Here is a 17,163-nt window from a genome sequence, read left to right on the forward strand (position 1 = left end):
GTGGAGTTCTGCAATTGCCTGAAATCCTCAAGGCAGAAAGTGAATTCCTCCACCGAAGAGTAAATGAGGTCATGCAACTCTGCCCAAGCACAAAGCCATGCTCTTCCAGGGTCTAAATGATCTGTTTCCTAGACAGAAGAATGAAACAAGTACCCAATTTCCTGGACCGCATCGAAGACCTTTCTTTGCATCCTTTTCATTGCATCTCTGGGTTATCTGCTGCGGAGTAGCCCACCCGAGCTCCTGCCCTGCTCAGAACTGCAGCGTGAGACGATGCAGCTCTGCCTCCCCCTCCGTCCCCGAAGCAAAGCTGCACTGCACTGCACCGACAACAAAACTGCCACCTCCTTGCAGATGGATAAATACAACTTTTACTACCTCCTTCTTTACAAATGGCCCCTACCAACCTCTCGAAAAGCTCTCTACACTCTGTTTTCATGTCAAAGACTTTTCACCAATGTCAGAGGCTGACAGCCTGAATCCTAGCTGGGTTGCACTGCCCAGACTGCACAAAATTAGTCCTGAAGCTTCCAGCACTGCTAATGCAATTTAGAGGTGCAATCCTCTGAATGAGAATAAAACTGCTTCTCTAAACCTAGTTATTAAGATTTTCATGAATTGCAACTCACACATTAACAGTGTACCCACTAAGTCATCCCTTCAAATCTTTTTTGTACAAATATATCTGTTTATCATGGTTTCTGACTCTCTGGTCAAGACTCTCTGGTCTACTTGGCTTTCTAGTCTGCTTCTATCCTCTGCTTAAAGAAAATTAGGATGAATGAGGATTGTTAAGGGAAAATACATTTCACTGAATAATGAGTAATAAAGGGACAAAGGAGTCGATGCAATGGGTGTAACATGGTTCATTTCCACAGTGGCAAGTGTGTGTACACATGTTTGACAAGCATAACAGTGCAGCAAGAGACAGGAATAACATATTACCCCATGAAACTCCTAGAGAGAGATTCCAGCAAGAAGAAGACAAAGAAAGAGCAGAGTCAATGACAAAGAGAAACATAAGGCTATACAGTGCACCCCATGCACATACAGATACGTGCTGGCAGATAATCCCATCCCCTGTCCCACACCCACCAACTCAGTGTTCATAAAAACAAACAAGCAAGGAAGCAACAGATTGGCTGTACAGCATATACCCACACATCCCCCCAGCGTGCCTCAGCCCTCTGACTGACAAGCAGACAGGGCAAATACACCTTCATCCTCCTGACACTTTGGGAGGTAATAACCTTGATTGTTCAGCAAATGCTGTTTGCTTTTTCAAAGAGCAGTGGGAAATTCTGTGCATCTCAGCCACCTTTCTGTTGTTAAAAACGTAAAAATGCAATCTCTTTGCTGCTATTCATCAGCTATTGCTATTGAGCAAGTACACTTTACACCTGGGGCTGATAAATTTTGATGATAAATTTGCTAACTTGCTTTAAGCTCCTCTACTTCTATTTCCCTAAAAACTAAAACATGTCTGTATGTTTGTGGCATGTTTATCTCTAGAAAAATAAAGGAATTTCTCTTTGAAATACATTGCTAAATGGAAGACAATGTTATCATCATCATCAGTATTATTAATGTTTCTAGCATCTTACTGGGGGCCTTGTTTTAAAAACTTTTTTTTGAACTGGAGTCAAGCACAGGATAGTTTCTAAAGATCTACAGGCAGAAAGTAGACTGATAGCTGGTTTGAGAGGCTGAGATGGATTTTATGAACCTTGCAGCAATGACTGGTACCATCTCATATGCCTAAACAAACATAGGCTATTGCAATATTCCAGATGGAAGCGTTTCAGGGAGCTGTTTTTCCTAGGTTTTCAGTGACATGTCTATTCAGCAAGAAGTTGATTCACATCACCTTCACTGGACACCAATGAGGTCAAGAACACACATGAATTCAATCACACCCACTGAGTGGCAATTGTGTATTCTTGCAAACAGAAACTGGTAACAGCCACATTAAATACATTTTTACAGTGACACTGATGATGAGTGACAGGACTGTAGTGTTTGCTAGAAAAAGCCCCCTGACAAAACAACGAAGATTACCCAGTTTATTCTCCAAAAGCTTGTTTTCAGGATTATCAAAATTCAGCAGGCTCGGTGCGTCCGTCTGGTTTAACCAAACAACGCAGTTGAGCTAAGGACATGACTATCTACCCAATTTTCATCTGAGCAGTCTGAGACTTGGTAGTATTCGTAACTGGACTGGCGGGAACAGAGAGTAAGTCATCGCCTACGAATGACTGGATTTACTTCTCTCAGGTTAGACCAGAGATACTGCAAGTATTCTCTGGATTGGACGTCAGCACTCACTGCCTGCTGAAACACAGACATGTAGCAGAGGTTACTGTCATAATAAAAATCACAGAAGAAATTCAAATTTTTCCAAGTCTCAGAAATAGTTTTGACTCGCTTTAATCTGGGAGACAGTAAATAGGCAGGCAGGTTTTATGTGTTCGCTTTCTGTAAATCCCTGCTGAATACTTACTCGAAGAGCATGTAAAATAGAAGCAGCTTGGGGCACACTATTATGAAGCACAGTCAGGGGATGTACAAGTAATTTATTGAGAGGCTGATGAGGTGCTGTTAGATATTCATTGCCCAAAGCAAGCAATAGAAAACCTGAGCACAAAAAGACTCAGAAAGATTAAAAATTATTCATTTTAATCCATAACTTGTCCAAAAGAAAATCTTGTTCAAACAGACGACGTTTTAAAGGCAAACCCTGATGTTTGTTCTCACAGCACACAGAGTTGCTCTGAAGGGCTCACAGAATGCCCCTTCTCCCAGTCTTCCTTGAAAGTTTGAATTCTTAATGGAAAAGGGAAATTCTCAGTGAATCACAGACTTGGGTAATATTGTTTGGCGAACTAATAATTGTGACTAATATTATTTTACTTTTATACCTCTCTTCATTTCAGAGGAACTCCGTTACTTACTAAACAAAAGTTTAGCAAGTTTTTTGCTTAACTCAGTCTGACCACATCCAGTTCTGAAAGATGTTATGCTAATATATTTCATGTGCAGGTAAACTAAGCCACACACATGTCTAGTTAAGCTTAAAAAGCAGCCTGGTTTTGGATATCAAATTTTAGGTAAGCAAGACATTGACCAGGGCAGACCAGCAATTCCATCTCAAGTCAACCTTGCTTACAACAGAACACTCAGCTCCTCTGAAAAACAAATTCATAATGAATAGGGACAAAGTCTTTGAAGGGGAGGGCAGCGTCCCTTTGAAAAACTTATATTGGACATGACTTGCTCCAAGATCTAAACAATTCTTTGGTGTAGGATTGGGCACAGAAAGACCAGACCCTAATATCCCCAGGTGTCACTCCTCAACTGGCTCAAAAATCATACCAACAATGTCAATCTGACCTCCTCCTGTCCACCCACTCCTTGGACAAACTAGCTTAGACTTTTTTTATCCAGCATTTGCTATGAAGAATAGAAGATCTAAAGTACAAATCTCACAGCCTCAGTGTGAAAGGAATTTTGACACCTCAGAAAACAAAAAACTCCTGAGAAATATTCCAGGCCAACCTTAGCAGAAAGGTCCCAGTAACTTTTTGTGCTGCAAGGGACATGGCAGTGTTTTTCATCAGCAGAGCACATAAGAGGAGCAATGGATATGGCTGTCTGCCTAAAAATTACCATCAGTCTGAAATACATAAGACACGCTTCCGCAGTTCCTTGGCAAAGGTGAATGCTTTTTCTCATTAGCAAGTAAAACACTGCTAATTTCTTCACCTTCTCTAATCATCATGTCAACAAACAGGTGAGTGGAGTTTGGGCACGGACTGCTAAATGTTCACTGTAATTACTCAAGGCTAATTTAGCAGAAGATTAAACTGGCCAAGTCCTGTAGCCTGTTTCCAGGTCATCTCCTAGAATTTCTCAGGAAAATATTTGCAATATAATTATTCCATGTCCCAGAACTACACGTGGAAAATTTCTTTCCATCATCCAACTCTGAGCTCCCCAGGCTCTGAAGAACCTGCATTGCTCTTCCTCCGGTCTCTTCTGAGAAAAATGCTCAAACGAAAAGCTAATCTTCATTTTTAAAAAGCAATTCCTCTGCGTCTGTTGCTCAAAATCCTCCATGACATTAAAGAAGCACATGGAACATTATTTAACGTCATAAATAGAGAGCTGTGATCGAGGGAGGGAGCAATTAGCCTTAGAAGTGAAACTCTCTGGAAATGCAAGTACCCTGAATGAGAGAGGAGGAGGAGAGAGAAATACCAAAAGCATATGAACCAGAAATATCCATAACTCCAGAAATAATGTTCTGTAAAGAGTTCACTGAGTTATCAGCTGATTTCATTAACTTTTTTTTAATAGTAAGAACAATTTTTAAAACAATTGCCTGAAGACACTGGACTGCCACAAACTGTTACAATGTGTCCTTGAAAAGAAGTTGTCCAAACGGTCACAAAAATCTCAGCATAATGTCTGAATGAACAGTGAATGGACTCATCCTAAAGCTGGGAGAATCTTCAAGAGATGCTACAATACAAATTTAGGGATTTTTTTTCTTCCCCCCAGCTGTGAGATGATAAAGGGCAGAAACTGAACATTTCACTGAGAAATGGAGCCACAAACACTATGCTACAACTACCTCTGTGCCAGAGCCCTGCCTCCTCTGCAATTTATTTCCTAGAAATTGGGATATTAAGGAAAATGTACTTACGAGAAGGCAAATGCCACCAAGGCCCCACTGACCACAATGAAGTCCAGGATATTCCACAGGTCACGGAAGTAGGAGCCAGGGTGCAGTAACAGCCCCAAGTCAATCATCTTCAGAGGAAACACATGAAAAGAAAGAGTTTTAATAAAACAAATACCAAATCAACACTACCGAGGTACAGAGGAATGTCCTTGACCAAAGGACCTTTCATAAACTCTTCTTCAGGGTTTCACAGCAGCAGGGCAACATCTAGACACTTAGTCAAGCTGCTCATCTCTAATAGGCACAGAGAGCTCTGTCAAAACCAAAGCTGAAGTCAATAAACCGCAACCAAAAGTGCTAGAGACAAGAGTACTAACTGCTACAGAAGATTCTTTGCACAGGCATGCATTAATTTATGGGAACAGCAATGTGTGTGTGAAACATCCACATAGTTTAATTTTATTCTACCCCAATCCTACCAGATTAGTAGGAATGAACAACTAGCATAGGATATTACACGATAAAACACAAAGAGAGGATGGGAAGACCCACAGCCAAATGCAACAAAGAAATACACCTGCTCCAGAGCACTCGCTGAAAGATGCTGCTCAGCGTAGCAGCCTGGCTTGCTTCTGCACGAGACTGAGTCTCTCCTTACAATGCTGCTAAAGATCTTCTACAGCTGAGTCTCAAAGTGCATGCTAGACATTTTATCTGCTTTTCTGAGAGCTCTACAACTGCCCACGTAAGGTTGCTTTCCTCACATAGCTTCAAATCCTTCTACTGAACAAACAAGGGAAAACCTGCTCTTTATTCTGCATCTCTTTTGCGTCTTGCTCTGACAGTAAAACTAACTCCATCATTACCCCAAGAATAAATCCTGACTTTACGAGAATGGTGCTTTCTGGAAAGTACTGCCCCGCAGTCTTAGCAAAACCTATCATCCTACTGAGTAAAGTAAAAAGATAAATCCTCAACTTTTTGAAACATGACAGGCCAAGAAACAGTTGCTATTAATATTCCCGATCAGCATCAAAGGAAAAGGGAAGAATCAGACGTGTCTCAGTAAGGTCTATCAGCTCCTGTGTCCTTAGCCACACACAGACATTTCTGCATCAGGCACTCACACTTCTTATCCTCTTACACAACCACAGCTACTAAAGATATCCTTATTTTCCTCCATAAAATGTGAGATTAAAGAAACCAAGAGAGCTGCTACAGAAAGGCATCTGTTGTGCACCGTCTACTTCCGAGTGCTGTTCTTGAGTTAAAGCTTTCCAGCATTACCACCTCTCCAGGCGCCCCAGCGAGCTCTGTCGTGCTCCACCCTCTTTCTCCAGCTTCCCAGAAGCAGATGAGTGTAAATCTGAAAGGGAAGCTGAACCTTTCTGCTTGGAAAAATTCTTACCTTGATCACCATCTCAAAGGTAAAGACACCCGTAAATATATAATCCAAGTATTTCAGAGCCTAAACAGGAAAGAGAAATGCATATTAGGGGAGACTACACACTGAAATAATCTGCACACGAGCAGAGTAAAGAGTCTATTCTAGCAATGGTCTGTTTGCTGCAATGGGTAGGTATCATCTGATGGGAGGCTTTAAAATAGTTTAGGCACAAACTTGAATCATCAGATTTAAACAGCAACTTTTTTTTCCAGTCCTTGCCAGACTGCAGTATGCATGCCCATGGGTTGCTTCAGTGGACCTGCATATATGGCAGGTTTAATAAGGCAAAATGGATATTTCAAATAGAAATATTTGAATATCCTTTCCTAAAGAGCTTATTTGCCAACACCTGTGTAGCAGCCTGGGTTTCTCTTCTGCTGTAGCTGATGATAGTATTATTAAAGACCTTGGGAGAGTAAGAGAGTGATAAAATTCTTTTTGTAAAACTGATTCCACAGTTATTAAGGATGAGGAAGAGAGATTGCTCGTAGCTACTTCAGCTCATTACTGATATAGGGATTTGTGGATCCTCCTCTGGAAAAAGCTAATACTGACCAGATTCAGAAGCAGGAGGCCAGGCCAGGCAATTCCTGCTCTGACCTGGTCTGCCAACTTGTGCTCTGAAGCAATTCAGTTCCTTAATCTGTTTAAGGGGTGGATGAACTCAGTACACATCCTGGTAAATGCAATACCAGTCCATTCAAATATCTATAGGTCACCCAAATTTTAAACATAATTCTGTGGATGAGGTGCACCTATTCACAGTCAGATTCATAAGATTATACATAGTGAATGGATATTAAGTCAATATAAATATCACATGATATCCACATACTGCAACTATCTACACTGAAGAGTCCAAAATTAGGCAACTGCATCTTGCAATTTCTATACTTAATCTTCAGTTGTGTACACTCCCAGTTGTCCATGTAACTGTAACCAGCTCTTGTGCCAGTGTCCTCATATGAATGTGCTTGAAAAAAGACACCCAGCTATCTGCTTCATGAACGCTCCTGGGCTGCATGCTCTCATGTAAAAGTGGCATGCTCCCACTTCTGCTCCTAACAGTGCCCATCTATGAAGCCTCCGAGTTTGGTTTGACATCCATGATAAGTAGATTTTCTACTAATTCTAGGAGATTGCTACCATGCTCCACCAAGATAAAAAGCCGTATCTGGTTTTAGTTCCTCAGGCTCTACCCTAGCAGGAGCAGGGGATCTTAGGACAATGTCAGCCATGGCTTATGACTGGGGAAGCCTTTCCCATTGCTGAATGGTGTGTAAGCTTTGCAGGCTTCTTCCACGTAAGCCACACCAACCAAACAACCAATAATTTCCAAGTTCTCAAACTCAGATGTGGTTGAAGCAGCAGAAAGGGATGGGAATTCTGAGCATTTTGATAGTGAAACAAACTAATCTGAATATGTTATTAAGAAAGCTCCAGTTTTGCACTTGCCAGTGCACTGTGTTATCCTTTGGAGATGGGAACGGACATGCCATGTGCATAACTGCTGGGAGAAGCAGAACAACTTTATTCTGGCCATGTTGGTTGGTACTCACATCATTCCTCGGTGATTCAGCTTGGACAGGGTCTTCTGCAGCCAGGGCAATGCTGCTGAGGGCTATAACTATGAGGATGACCATCTCAAAATAGCGCAGGTTGACAATGTAGTGGAACAGACGCCGAATCCTGCAAACAAAGTAAGCACATAGCAGGGCTACTGCAGGTGCTGTAAGTCAAGCACTGTGGTATGAAAGCCTGGCAGAAGGACTATCAGGAATACTATAAGGAATATAAGGAATGCTATCAGGAATACCACCTTACTATCAGGAATATCACCTTTAGGATGCCTAAGACAATAATGGTAAGAAAATAAAAACTAGGATCAACGGCTTTAAACTTCAGTTTGCAACGGATCTGTGGTGAGATTTAAAGTAAGACTTTTAACATTTCTGCACTGCTCTCTACCCTCTCTGCAAAGCAATGCCATCTATCTGCCAAAAGGGCATTGAGAGCTTTCAAGCATTCGGACTTGATTCTACTAATTATGTTTATATACCCCCCAATCCTTTTCACTTTGAACTCACAGGCTAAAGTCCTGTGAGTTCAAAACGAGTTTTGAAATCCTTTTAATATCAACTAATCCCTTTAAAATTGAGATATATGCTATGCGCTGTGGGACTCTTAGCTGAAACTGGCTTCGTAACTATGAGTATTACTTCTAGCAACCTCTCTCTTGCCAAGTACCTCTGCCTGCACTTTATTCTAAGCTATGTCTTATAAGCTGCACAAATACTTTACAGTAATAGATTTGATTACTTTTACCTAATCTTTTTCTTCACAAATTGTGACCAAGAAAAGTGACAAATGCTTCCATTTCTAAGCAATGCAAAACTATTCACAAATTTCAGCTAATAACTCTGTCTGACCACAATTCACAAATACTTAACTGCACAGAGAACTCTACATTTGCACCATATTTGTCAGCTGAATAAAAGACTTAGGTTCCGCCTGAGAATCAAATTATATGTGTAACTCACCAACAACCTTGTTATCTGAGGATGTAATTCAGTTACTGTACCACATTTTCTCTAAGCAAATATCTGAACAGTTAGAATTAAAATTTATTTTTCACATCCACTTATGTATTCATTTTCTCTGGATTGCTAATGGCTTCAGAATGAAAAAGAGTTACAAATACCAAGGAAACAGATTTGATACAAAATAACATGAAGAAAAGTGCGTTTGTAGATCCCTTATCTCTGGTTATCAATCTGACAGAAGAGGATTATCATCTATGTGCTCGATGAATCCATAGAAGTGAAAGGCAACATTTTCAATAACATTTGTAACTGTAATTCATGCATCAAACTCAATTCATCAAAGAAATAGCAAGTCCCTATTTTTAGATCTTCATCATTCATAACCAGCAGTGAGATGCAGGAGCATTTGTAAACTGCCAGTGGTGCTTGAGAAATCACTTTAAATGCGTGTCTGTTTTAAGAGGGTGAGTGGCACTTGGAAAGTAATACATTTCATTTATGCTTCTCAGAACTCTTCTGCCCACTAGCAGCACCCAGGTCATGCATCCCCAACGGGACTTGGAAGGGAGATAGTTAGCAATAGATGTGGTGAAAACCTTCATATCCCAGAAAGCAGAAAGACTTCTCTTGAGAAGTTAGCACCAGCCAAAACACCTGAGGGGATCCATCTGGGCCTGCATCTTGCCCAGAGGAAGAAAAACAAGTTGCTGACATTCCTAGAGTTTGATCTTCGTCTTGTTATTTCCCCTTGGCCCTGTGTTATAATACCTCTCTCCTAGTGAACTTTGTTTTTTCAATAGTCTTTTAGTACAGCTTTTGGGGGAATGCGTGTGGGTGTGCTGAAGAAAACTGCAAGACAACTGAAACAACATACCAAATCCTGGACTACGAGGCTCAGAAGGTCATAACTGTAGGACGAGGTGAGAGAAGACAGCATACGTATGAAACAAAAAAGTCTTGCTGCTTCTCTGTCTGCCTGGTCCACTCCTCATATCAGACCCTTTGGGGCTTGGGACCATCTAGCTTCCCACGCTGCACTGCTGCCATTAGCATTTTGCACCTAACACGCATTTTTGGTAGTCACTCCACAACAAAAAGACTTGAGCTACCAAATATTAGGGAAATACGGTTTCCTTATCCAGCCAGACAGGGTCCAAGGTCCATAACTCTGATTTGCCCCAGAAAGTATAATTACACTATGAGTGCACTTCATCTAATGCTCTCCCCTCCCCTTAGCTGCCTTTTACATTAATTCAAAGGACATGTTGCCTTACTTGAAATAGCAAAATGCTATTTCGGCACAGTGTTCTGAAAAGGGAAAACTTTCTGGCCTTTCAGCTCAGTTATACTGAAGTGTCCTGAGGTCTACCTGGCAGGTGGCTGGAGAAGGCAAAGGGGAAACACAAGTGTCTCTCTTGTGGGTTTGAGACAGAAGGGGCACGTATTGAGTCTTCAGTTCATTTCCTTTGGAGATGAGATTAGGTCAGCGGTAGGTTGGGGTCATTCTCCCTCTCTAATAGCTGGCATTGAGAGAGAGTCTCTGACTTCTCCCACTGATTAATTCCTTCAGTGCTCATAGCTATATCATCTTGGAGCATGCAGGGCTGTAGCCTGAACTACACAGCTGGCACTTGTGTTTAAAGACAGCATTCAGCCTGCCTGCTGCCCAGGGGTGCCTGACCATGGCTTCCATCACAGATGCATTTCTGATGTCAAAGATCAGTACACGGAGCAGCCCATTTTGTTCCACTGACTACATAGGCAGCCAGGATGTCACAGTCCTGAGTGGCAGGAGGTGTAGGAGCCCTCATTCTTCTCTTGAATTGAGTTGCCAAAGGAAGGGCCTGAGTCAACCTTAGGTATCTGAGCATGCAGAGTACAACCTCAGAGAGCAACATCTAGGATCTGCAACAAGTCTACCTGAGCCACAGAGAAAAGATCACATCTGCTCCCAGCAGATCTCTGGGTTGGCAGAAGTTTCCAACGCCCTCCATTGCCCTAAGTTACTGCTTAAAATGACTCACAGGCCTCCATGCTACAATTGTTACAACGCCTGCTGCTCTTGTCTAGTCCTGCAGCCCTTCAGAGCAACATAGTTAGTATTTACAGGCTTTGAGTACAAAGCTCCCCATGAGGCAGAGATGCCTGAAGCGGAAGAAATGCTGTAATCCCAACAGATCCCACAAGCTATATTCTCAGCCTTGGCAAATGAAAAATATTCATGTTTTCCCAGAAGTTCAAAGTTTTCAGTGATGCGAGGGTACTAGTACAGAAAGAGCACAAATTCCAGATGAGGAACCTGCAAGAATTTGCTGACATCAAAAACAGCCCCCAACCTGCTTCTCCTGATAATGTCTTCTCCCAGTGATAGTCCATACTCCCACCCTTTAGTGATCTACGACTGAGCAAATAACTGCCCACCTGGCCATCCACAGGGCAGTTAGAAAGGGTCTGCCTAAAGCTTCATCTTTTCCCTATCCTGGCAATTTATTCCCCCAGGAAAGCCCAGCTGAAAGGCAGCGTCTGGTCCACAGCCTACATAAGCTTTTATTTCATTTCCCAATGTGTTTAACTGGCAGAGATGAAGATCAAACTAATGTTATTGCTTTGAATACCCATACTTGAAGTACCTGTAACCCATAAGTGGTATTATAGAGTCAGAGGACTTACGGATTTGTAGGACTTAGGATAAACATGGAACTGTAAGGCAAGATTGGTTTAGGTCCATTTTTCGTCAAGTCATCGACATCTTTCTTCTCCTCTGTTTTACTTTCAAATTCAACATTGTTCACTGAAATGTGAATTTAAGAAAAAAGAAACAAGAGAGTTAAAAATGTATCTGCAGTCTTCACACAGCAGGCTGCCTGCAACAGCTGGATATGCAAACAATGCAGCTGGGATAGCAAACAGCCTTTGAATATGTTGATTAAATGTGATGAACAATCATTTGATTATTATCACCGCTATTTACTACAGTATGATATACACTGCAATTATACTCCTTAACTGCTGCACTGATGAGCAACATATCAGAAGTGGCCAGGAAATGAAGATGCCCAGTGCAGACAAACAAAGAAACCTTACACTTATTTATACAAGAGCTACCAAACTGGGGATGGAAATCCCATTCCAAATATCATAAATTATTAGGGAGAGATGATCAGCTAGGGATCCTTGGAAAGAAAAAAAAGACAGTAAGTCTAACCAACCAGGTAATTCTGTATGTTCTCCCATAGATCAGTAGCACAGGCTGATCCCACAGATCAGTAGCATCAGGCTTTGGAAAGTGTAAAAGAGCAAATTCATAGATGAGCTTTAATAATTTTGGGGCTAAGACTGCTGAACTTCCCAGCATTAGGGACAGAGACTTTGAAGGGCCTTCTTGGAGCCCCTAGCTCTGTGCCTGCATAGTGCACTCCAGTTTTGGCAGAGCTTCCCATGTATAAAGGTGTCGAGCTCCATCTCACATCAGGTTTTTAACTTACATGATCCCCTTCTAGAAGATTGTTCTGAACCTCACTCCCAAAGGTTAGAAATACGTTCTCTAATTTCTGTAAGTTTACTTGCAGTGGGTTTATAAGATAATTTACTTAAGATAATTTCCAATATATGAACTGGAAAACATTTTATGCTGCAAATTCTCTTCTTAGATATATACACTTGTCTATTAATTCACAGGACCTAGAATCCAAAAACCCCACCCACTTAAAATGTTTAGGTGCAGGGTTTTTTTATTACTTTTTATTTTATTTTGCAACAAAATGACATTTCATTGTGAGTGAGTGACATGTTCAATAAATTGCTTATTGTATCTCAAGCCAGATACACAGGAAATGGCCAGGAAAGAGAGAGGCTGATAAATTGTGATTGACAGGAACTCAGTATTGCAATATAGTAAAATTACCATTTAAGAAAAAAGAAGGGGAAAAAAAAAAAAAAAAGACAAGTCTTGTATGGCTGACAACACAGTGAAAAAGCACATAGAGAAACGGCTAGCTTCTGGCTGTGCGTCTTGGAAAGCAGAGTCCTGACAGCCTGCAATCTAACGTGGACCTCTTAGATTTCATACTGCAATTCTCCTTGGCACCCCCAGCTCTCAAGACTTCTCTAGGCTGTGCCTACACTGCCAGGGGTGAGCCACAAGCTGGTCAGAACAGGCTGGTGGCTGGGTGGCTGCAGAGCAGACCACGGGCACAGGGATCTTGGGACTGTCTGCAAAGCAGTGTAGATCTACGCTGATAGACCCAAGGCACAGAGCTCTGGAAAAGGACAAGCTAGGGTGGATCTGCTGACACTGAGATGCAGAGGACTGCAAGAAGCTCTAAAATTACACAGCCTGCAGCAACCCAAAGCAGCAGGGTCATACAATGGATGCTGATAGCTGTGCAGCTGTGAAAGACCTGCTGCTCCACAGTGGGGTCAGCTAATAAGCCAAGAAGTGTGAATTCAGTCTGTGGGCTTGAATGCAATGCCACTGCCTTCCCTGTCCTTTGCTGAGGGGCCTATGGCCAGTCAGGCCTCTGGGACACCAGAGGAACTGTAGCACAGCACTGATGGTGTAGCAGCTTGCAGCATGGCAGCAGAGGAAGGTGATAAAGCAGAGGACCTACTCCTGTGCTCACAACAAGGTCTTGACTGGTTTGCTGCAGAAGTTGCTTATTTTGCTGCACAGCTCTCAGTTCCTACATTTTGCTGTTTTTTTGCTTCTTCATCTTTCTCTTACACAAAGATACATGGATGTGCTCTGAGTGAGCCATCTCCAGGGAACTTTACATGGTGTTTTCCAGAGCCTCCAGGTGACCCAGGAACCCATTTCGGGTTCCTGCAGGCTGCATGAATTGTAGAGCCTATATCAACAACAAGGTCTCCTGTCCACCTATTGCAAGGATGCTGGTGGCTAGGAGATTCCCCATCACCCAGCGTGTGCTGCTAGCTCCTTGGAAAGTTAGCTCTTTTCTGGCAATTTCATAGCAAAAAGCAGGGGGACAAAGGCACTCACTTGGTATGACAGTGGTTTCCCCCGGCGGGGCAGTGATAGTGACAGGGATGTTCACAGTGGTGGTTTTGTCCAGAGGTGGCTGAATCATCCGCGTCACATTCTTCTGGTTATCAGCATCTTCCGGCTGCTCCGGCACTTTCTGCAGATAGGTGCTGGGAAGGGTGTGCACAGGGACACTCACACTTCCACTAGCCTCAATCTCACACTGATTCTCCCTAAGGTAGAAAAGCAGATTTTATTAAATGTGGCCCAAGAAGAACATATGTACCCTGATGCTGCACCTCCTGCTAGGTTTCAGAGATTGTTTTCTTCATGGAAGTCCTTTGCAGAAAAGTCACAGACTGCAGGACAACTTACTGATAGCGCAGTATGTGACCTTTTCCTCCGAGACCTTCTGAACCAACATCCAAGTACAACATTAAAAGGAACTATTCCACTGAACGTCACTTTATTCAATTTAATGAGACTCAGAACTGAGGTTCATAAGCAAGGACCACATGGCACTCGCATGTAACAGTGACATTAGCTTTCCAGCATTAGCTGGTTTCTGAATGAAGTCTGACATTCTGCTTCTTAATGTGCTCCACAGGCCTTATTTAAATTTGGTGATTCTCTTTTCCAGTCCTAAACCACTCTGTAATGTTGCTGTAAGTGGCTAAATAGTTTCTGCATTCCTCTGCAGCAGTGGCTATATTTCAGTGAGGAGGAAAGTGAGCTTGTGCACATGATCAAACTAAACAGTATGCAAAGTGTTTTGAAATCCATCTGAAAGGAAGATAATATAGACAGGAAAATTATCTCAGTGCCACTCACAGCTCTCCATGGTGACATGAACTCTATTCTAAAGAATCCCAGTGAAATTTCTTTTCCATCAGACTAATAAAGCTGAAAAGGCAATCTATCCTTCTTTATTAACTACTCTAAATGCTTCACGAGTACTATTTTTCTCACTTGACTTACATGAGAATTAAACCAAATGGGGTTCATCATTGTTCTTAATGGAAGAAGCCACGTGCTGTAACAACTGGTGATGCAGCTGACAGGCTCATCATAAAAAAAAAAGAAAACCAAAGGGCTATAAGCAAGACTGGATGCCATTTAAAAATATGTCCCTCAGAAACAGAGGCTGTGAAATTCTCTGCTCCATTTTATGTCCTAGAGGGTCTGTTGGTATTTACATCAAGGATATTTCTTTCCTTAAAACTGAGCTATTCTATGGGCCATCATGGACCACAACAATCTTTGGTAGCCTCTGTCATTACTGATTTAAGCAAAACGGAACTGCAGGTTATGGTGGTAGCTGGTGTGAGTGCAAGAACAGTAGGGAATGCCACAGGGAGGGGAACAAGTAATTTCCTGAAATGTGTCTGGGGTCTCGTGCCCCCTGAGCTGTCCCAGGGACGAGCCCAGCCACGCAGCACTCACTCACTTGGGCTGATGATTCCGGTGCTCCTTCTCGCCAGCCTCCCCCTCCTTCTCCCCGTTCTCCTTCTCCACTGAATCGTACGTCGACAGTGCCCTGTTCCTGAACCTGTGCCGTCTGTGAGGCTCTTCTCCATTCTCACCCTTGGACCCGGGCTCTCCCTCCCGGTTCCCAGACCTCGACCCTCCTCGGTGTCGGGAACGCCGCTCGCTCCTGGCCCCGTTGATCGTCCCATTGCCTTCCTTGCCTTGCCGTTCAGCAGAGTGCCGGTGAGTCCGATGCCTACGGTGCTCCTTCTCAGCACCTTCTTCCACCGACCCTCGGCGATGGTGCCTCTTTCCCCCTTCCTGACTCCTGTTGCGATCAGTTTTCCCTTCCTTACTCCCCCCTTCCACTTCCTTGCTGCGGCTCCTGTGCTGCCTGTGCCGCTCCTCCTTACTGTTGGCGCCAGATTCCCCGTTCTCATCCTTGGTCACATCACCCTTCTCTTGCTCTCCCAGTTTGTCCTTATCCCGATGCCGGTGGTGCTTTCGTGGAGCTTCTGCCCCATCAGTAGAGCTGACTTTGGTCTGCTCCACCTCCTGCACATCCACGGGGCTCAGCTTGCTGATGTTGTTCCTCCCTTCGCCCCTCGGCTCTACCACCAGCGGCCGATCCAAATGAGTCTTCATGTCCGGCCTGATGTGAAGGGTGGTAGCGTAACGCACCCGCTCCTCTGGATCCAGCTCGTTGTACAACGCCTCGCAGCTGGCTCGGAAATTGTGCATCCGGATCTGGCTGGTCCTCTGCTCCCAAACGGACTTGGATTTGGAGGAGTTCTGCTGCTTGCTAAGGAGGGGAGGAAGGTGAAAAGTTAGTATCCAACTTTGCACCAATTCCCTAAAAAGCAACCAAAAAAAAAAAGAGGAGGGAAATTTTCAGCTGAGATGGGGGATTAGAGGTTGAGCCAAAGAAATTATAGGAATGGAGAGAGAATGGCTGGCAGAGAACATGAGCAGGGAAAGCCAGCAGGTTCATCAGTGTTAGTTTGCCCCCACACGCGTTAGGCACTATGAAACAGGCCCTCTGGAAAGGAGTTATCTTGATTCCTAAAACATGGCCACCACCCTTGGAAGCCTCAGGTATAGTCTGAAGGGTTAAAATCTCTGTGCACAAAAATTGTATAGCACAGCTAGAGCTTTTAAACAGTCTACAAAGCTTCCCCACAATTAACAGCACCTTTCTCCCCACCTGGAAACGTCTGGATGAGCAAATTAGCGGTGAGCAAGAGAAGTTAGATTGGCAGGAGGAGCAAGCGGAAATGAAATCTGCCCCTGAGGATCCGAGCCTGAGCGCCCTGCCACCAGCCCCTTCCCCTTACAGCCAGCCAGAGGGGTCACTTTCCAGGCTGCACTGCCCTGTCAGCTAATGGGACAGGAGAGCTGTTGCTCTAAACCCGTAGCATCCTTCTGAGGTGAGGACGGACCATCCAGCCCAAGCAGCACCGGAGTCTGGAAAAGTACAAGTAAGAAAGGAAAACTGTTCTGTGTACCGTGAAAAGACCCCAGAGACTAGGAGAGTCACATGTAGATGCAGATGTGATGAAAGCACCTTTATCCCCTGAATAGACCTGCTCTTTTCTGTCTCTATCATCTATTATGATGAGGATACCTCCACTGCCTTAATGCTTTGATTTTTCAGCACAGCGCTTGGTTTCTGACCACCACATGCAATAGGTCACCTACCTAGCCAATGAAGGAAGGGACGGCTTTTTTTCTTTCCTCCTAAGGACTGCAAGTCAAGTTATGCTTTTGCATAAAACCAAAGTAAACCCACTGGCTTCCACGGTGGAGTTCTGGATTTAGGCTGGTGGAGGATCAGCACCCATTGTCTTCCTTAATGAAACGTCTTCTAACAAAGAGAGGAAAATCATTTTCCTTCCACCAGCCTGCTCAGATGTCTCCATTTGCCACACATTAGTCTGACCTGTGCAGCCAGAGGGGCTGCGTGGGGCTCACCGACCTCCAGCACTTAACGCAGAGCCCACAAGAGAGGTAGACGCATTTTCCTTACGTACTTTCTGGGCTC

At 43.4% G+C, this 17,163-nt stretch overlaps 1 protein-coding gene across 1 annotated transcript in view; it reads right to left on the reverse strand.

The window, feature by feature from the left end:
- The window catches only part of CACNA1B (calcium voltage-gated channel subunit alpha1 B), a 298,173-nt gene that overhangs the window by 64,341 nt on the left and 216,669 nt on the right, over nt 1-17,163 (reverse strand). Inside the window, exons 20-25 of the mRNA XM_072882927.1 lie at nt 15,103-15,924; nt 13,674-13,888; nt 11,345-11,465; nt 7,691-7,820; nt 6,093-6,152; nt 4,706-4,812 (exon numbers count right to left, since the gene is read on the reverse strand). Coding sequence (XP_072739028.1) covers nt 4,706-4,812; nt 6,093-6,152; nt 7,691-7,820; nt 11,345-11,465; nt 13,674-13,888; nt 15,103-15,924 — 1,455 coding nt within the window. The remainder of the gene's footprint in view (nt 1-4,705; nt 4,813-6,092; nt 6,153-7,690; nt 7,821-11,344; nt 11,466-13,673; nt 13,889-15,102; nt 15,925-17,163) is intronic.

This window comes from Ciconia boyciana, chromosome 18 (assembly GCF_034638445.1).
Source record: "Ciconia boyciana chromosome 18, ASM3463844v1, whole genome shotgun sequence".
NCBI classification, from domain to species: domain Eukaryota; kingdom Metazoa; phylum Chordata; class Aves; order Ciconiiformes; family Ciconiidae; genus Ciconia; species Ciconia boyciana.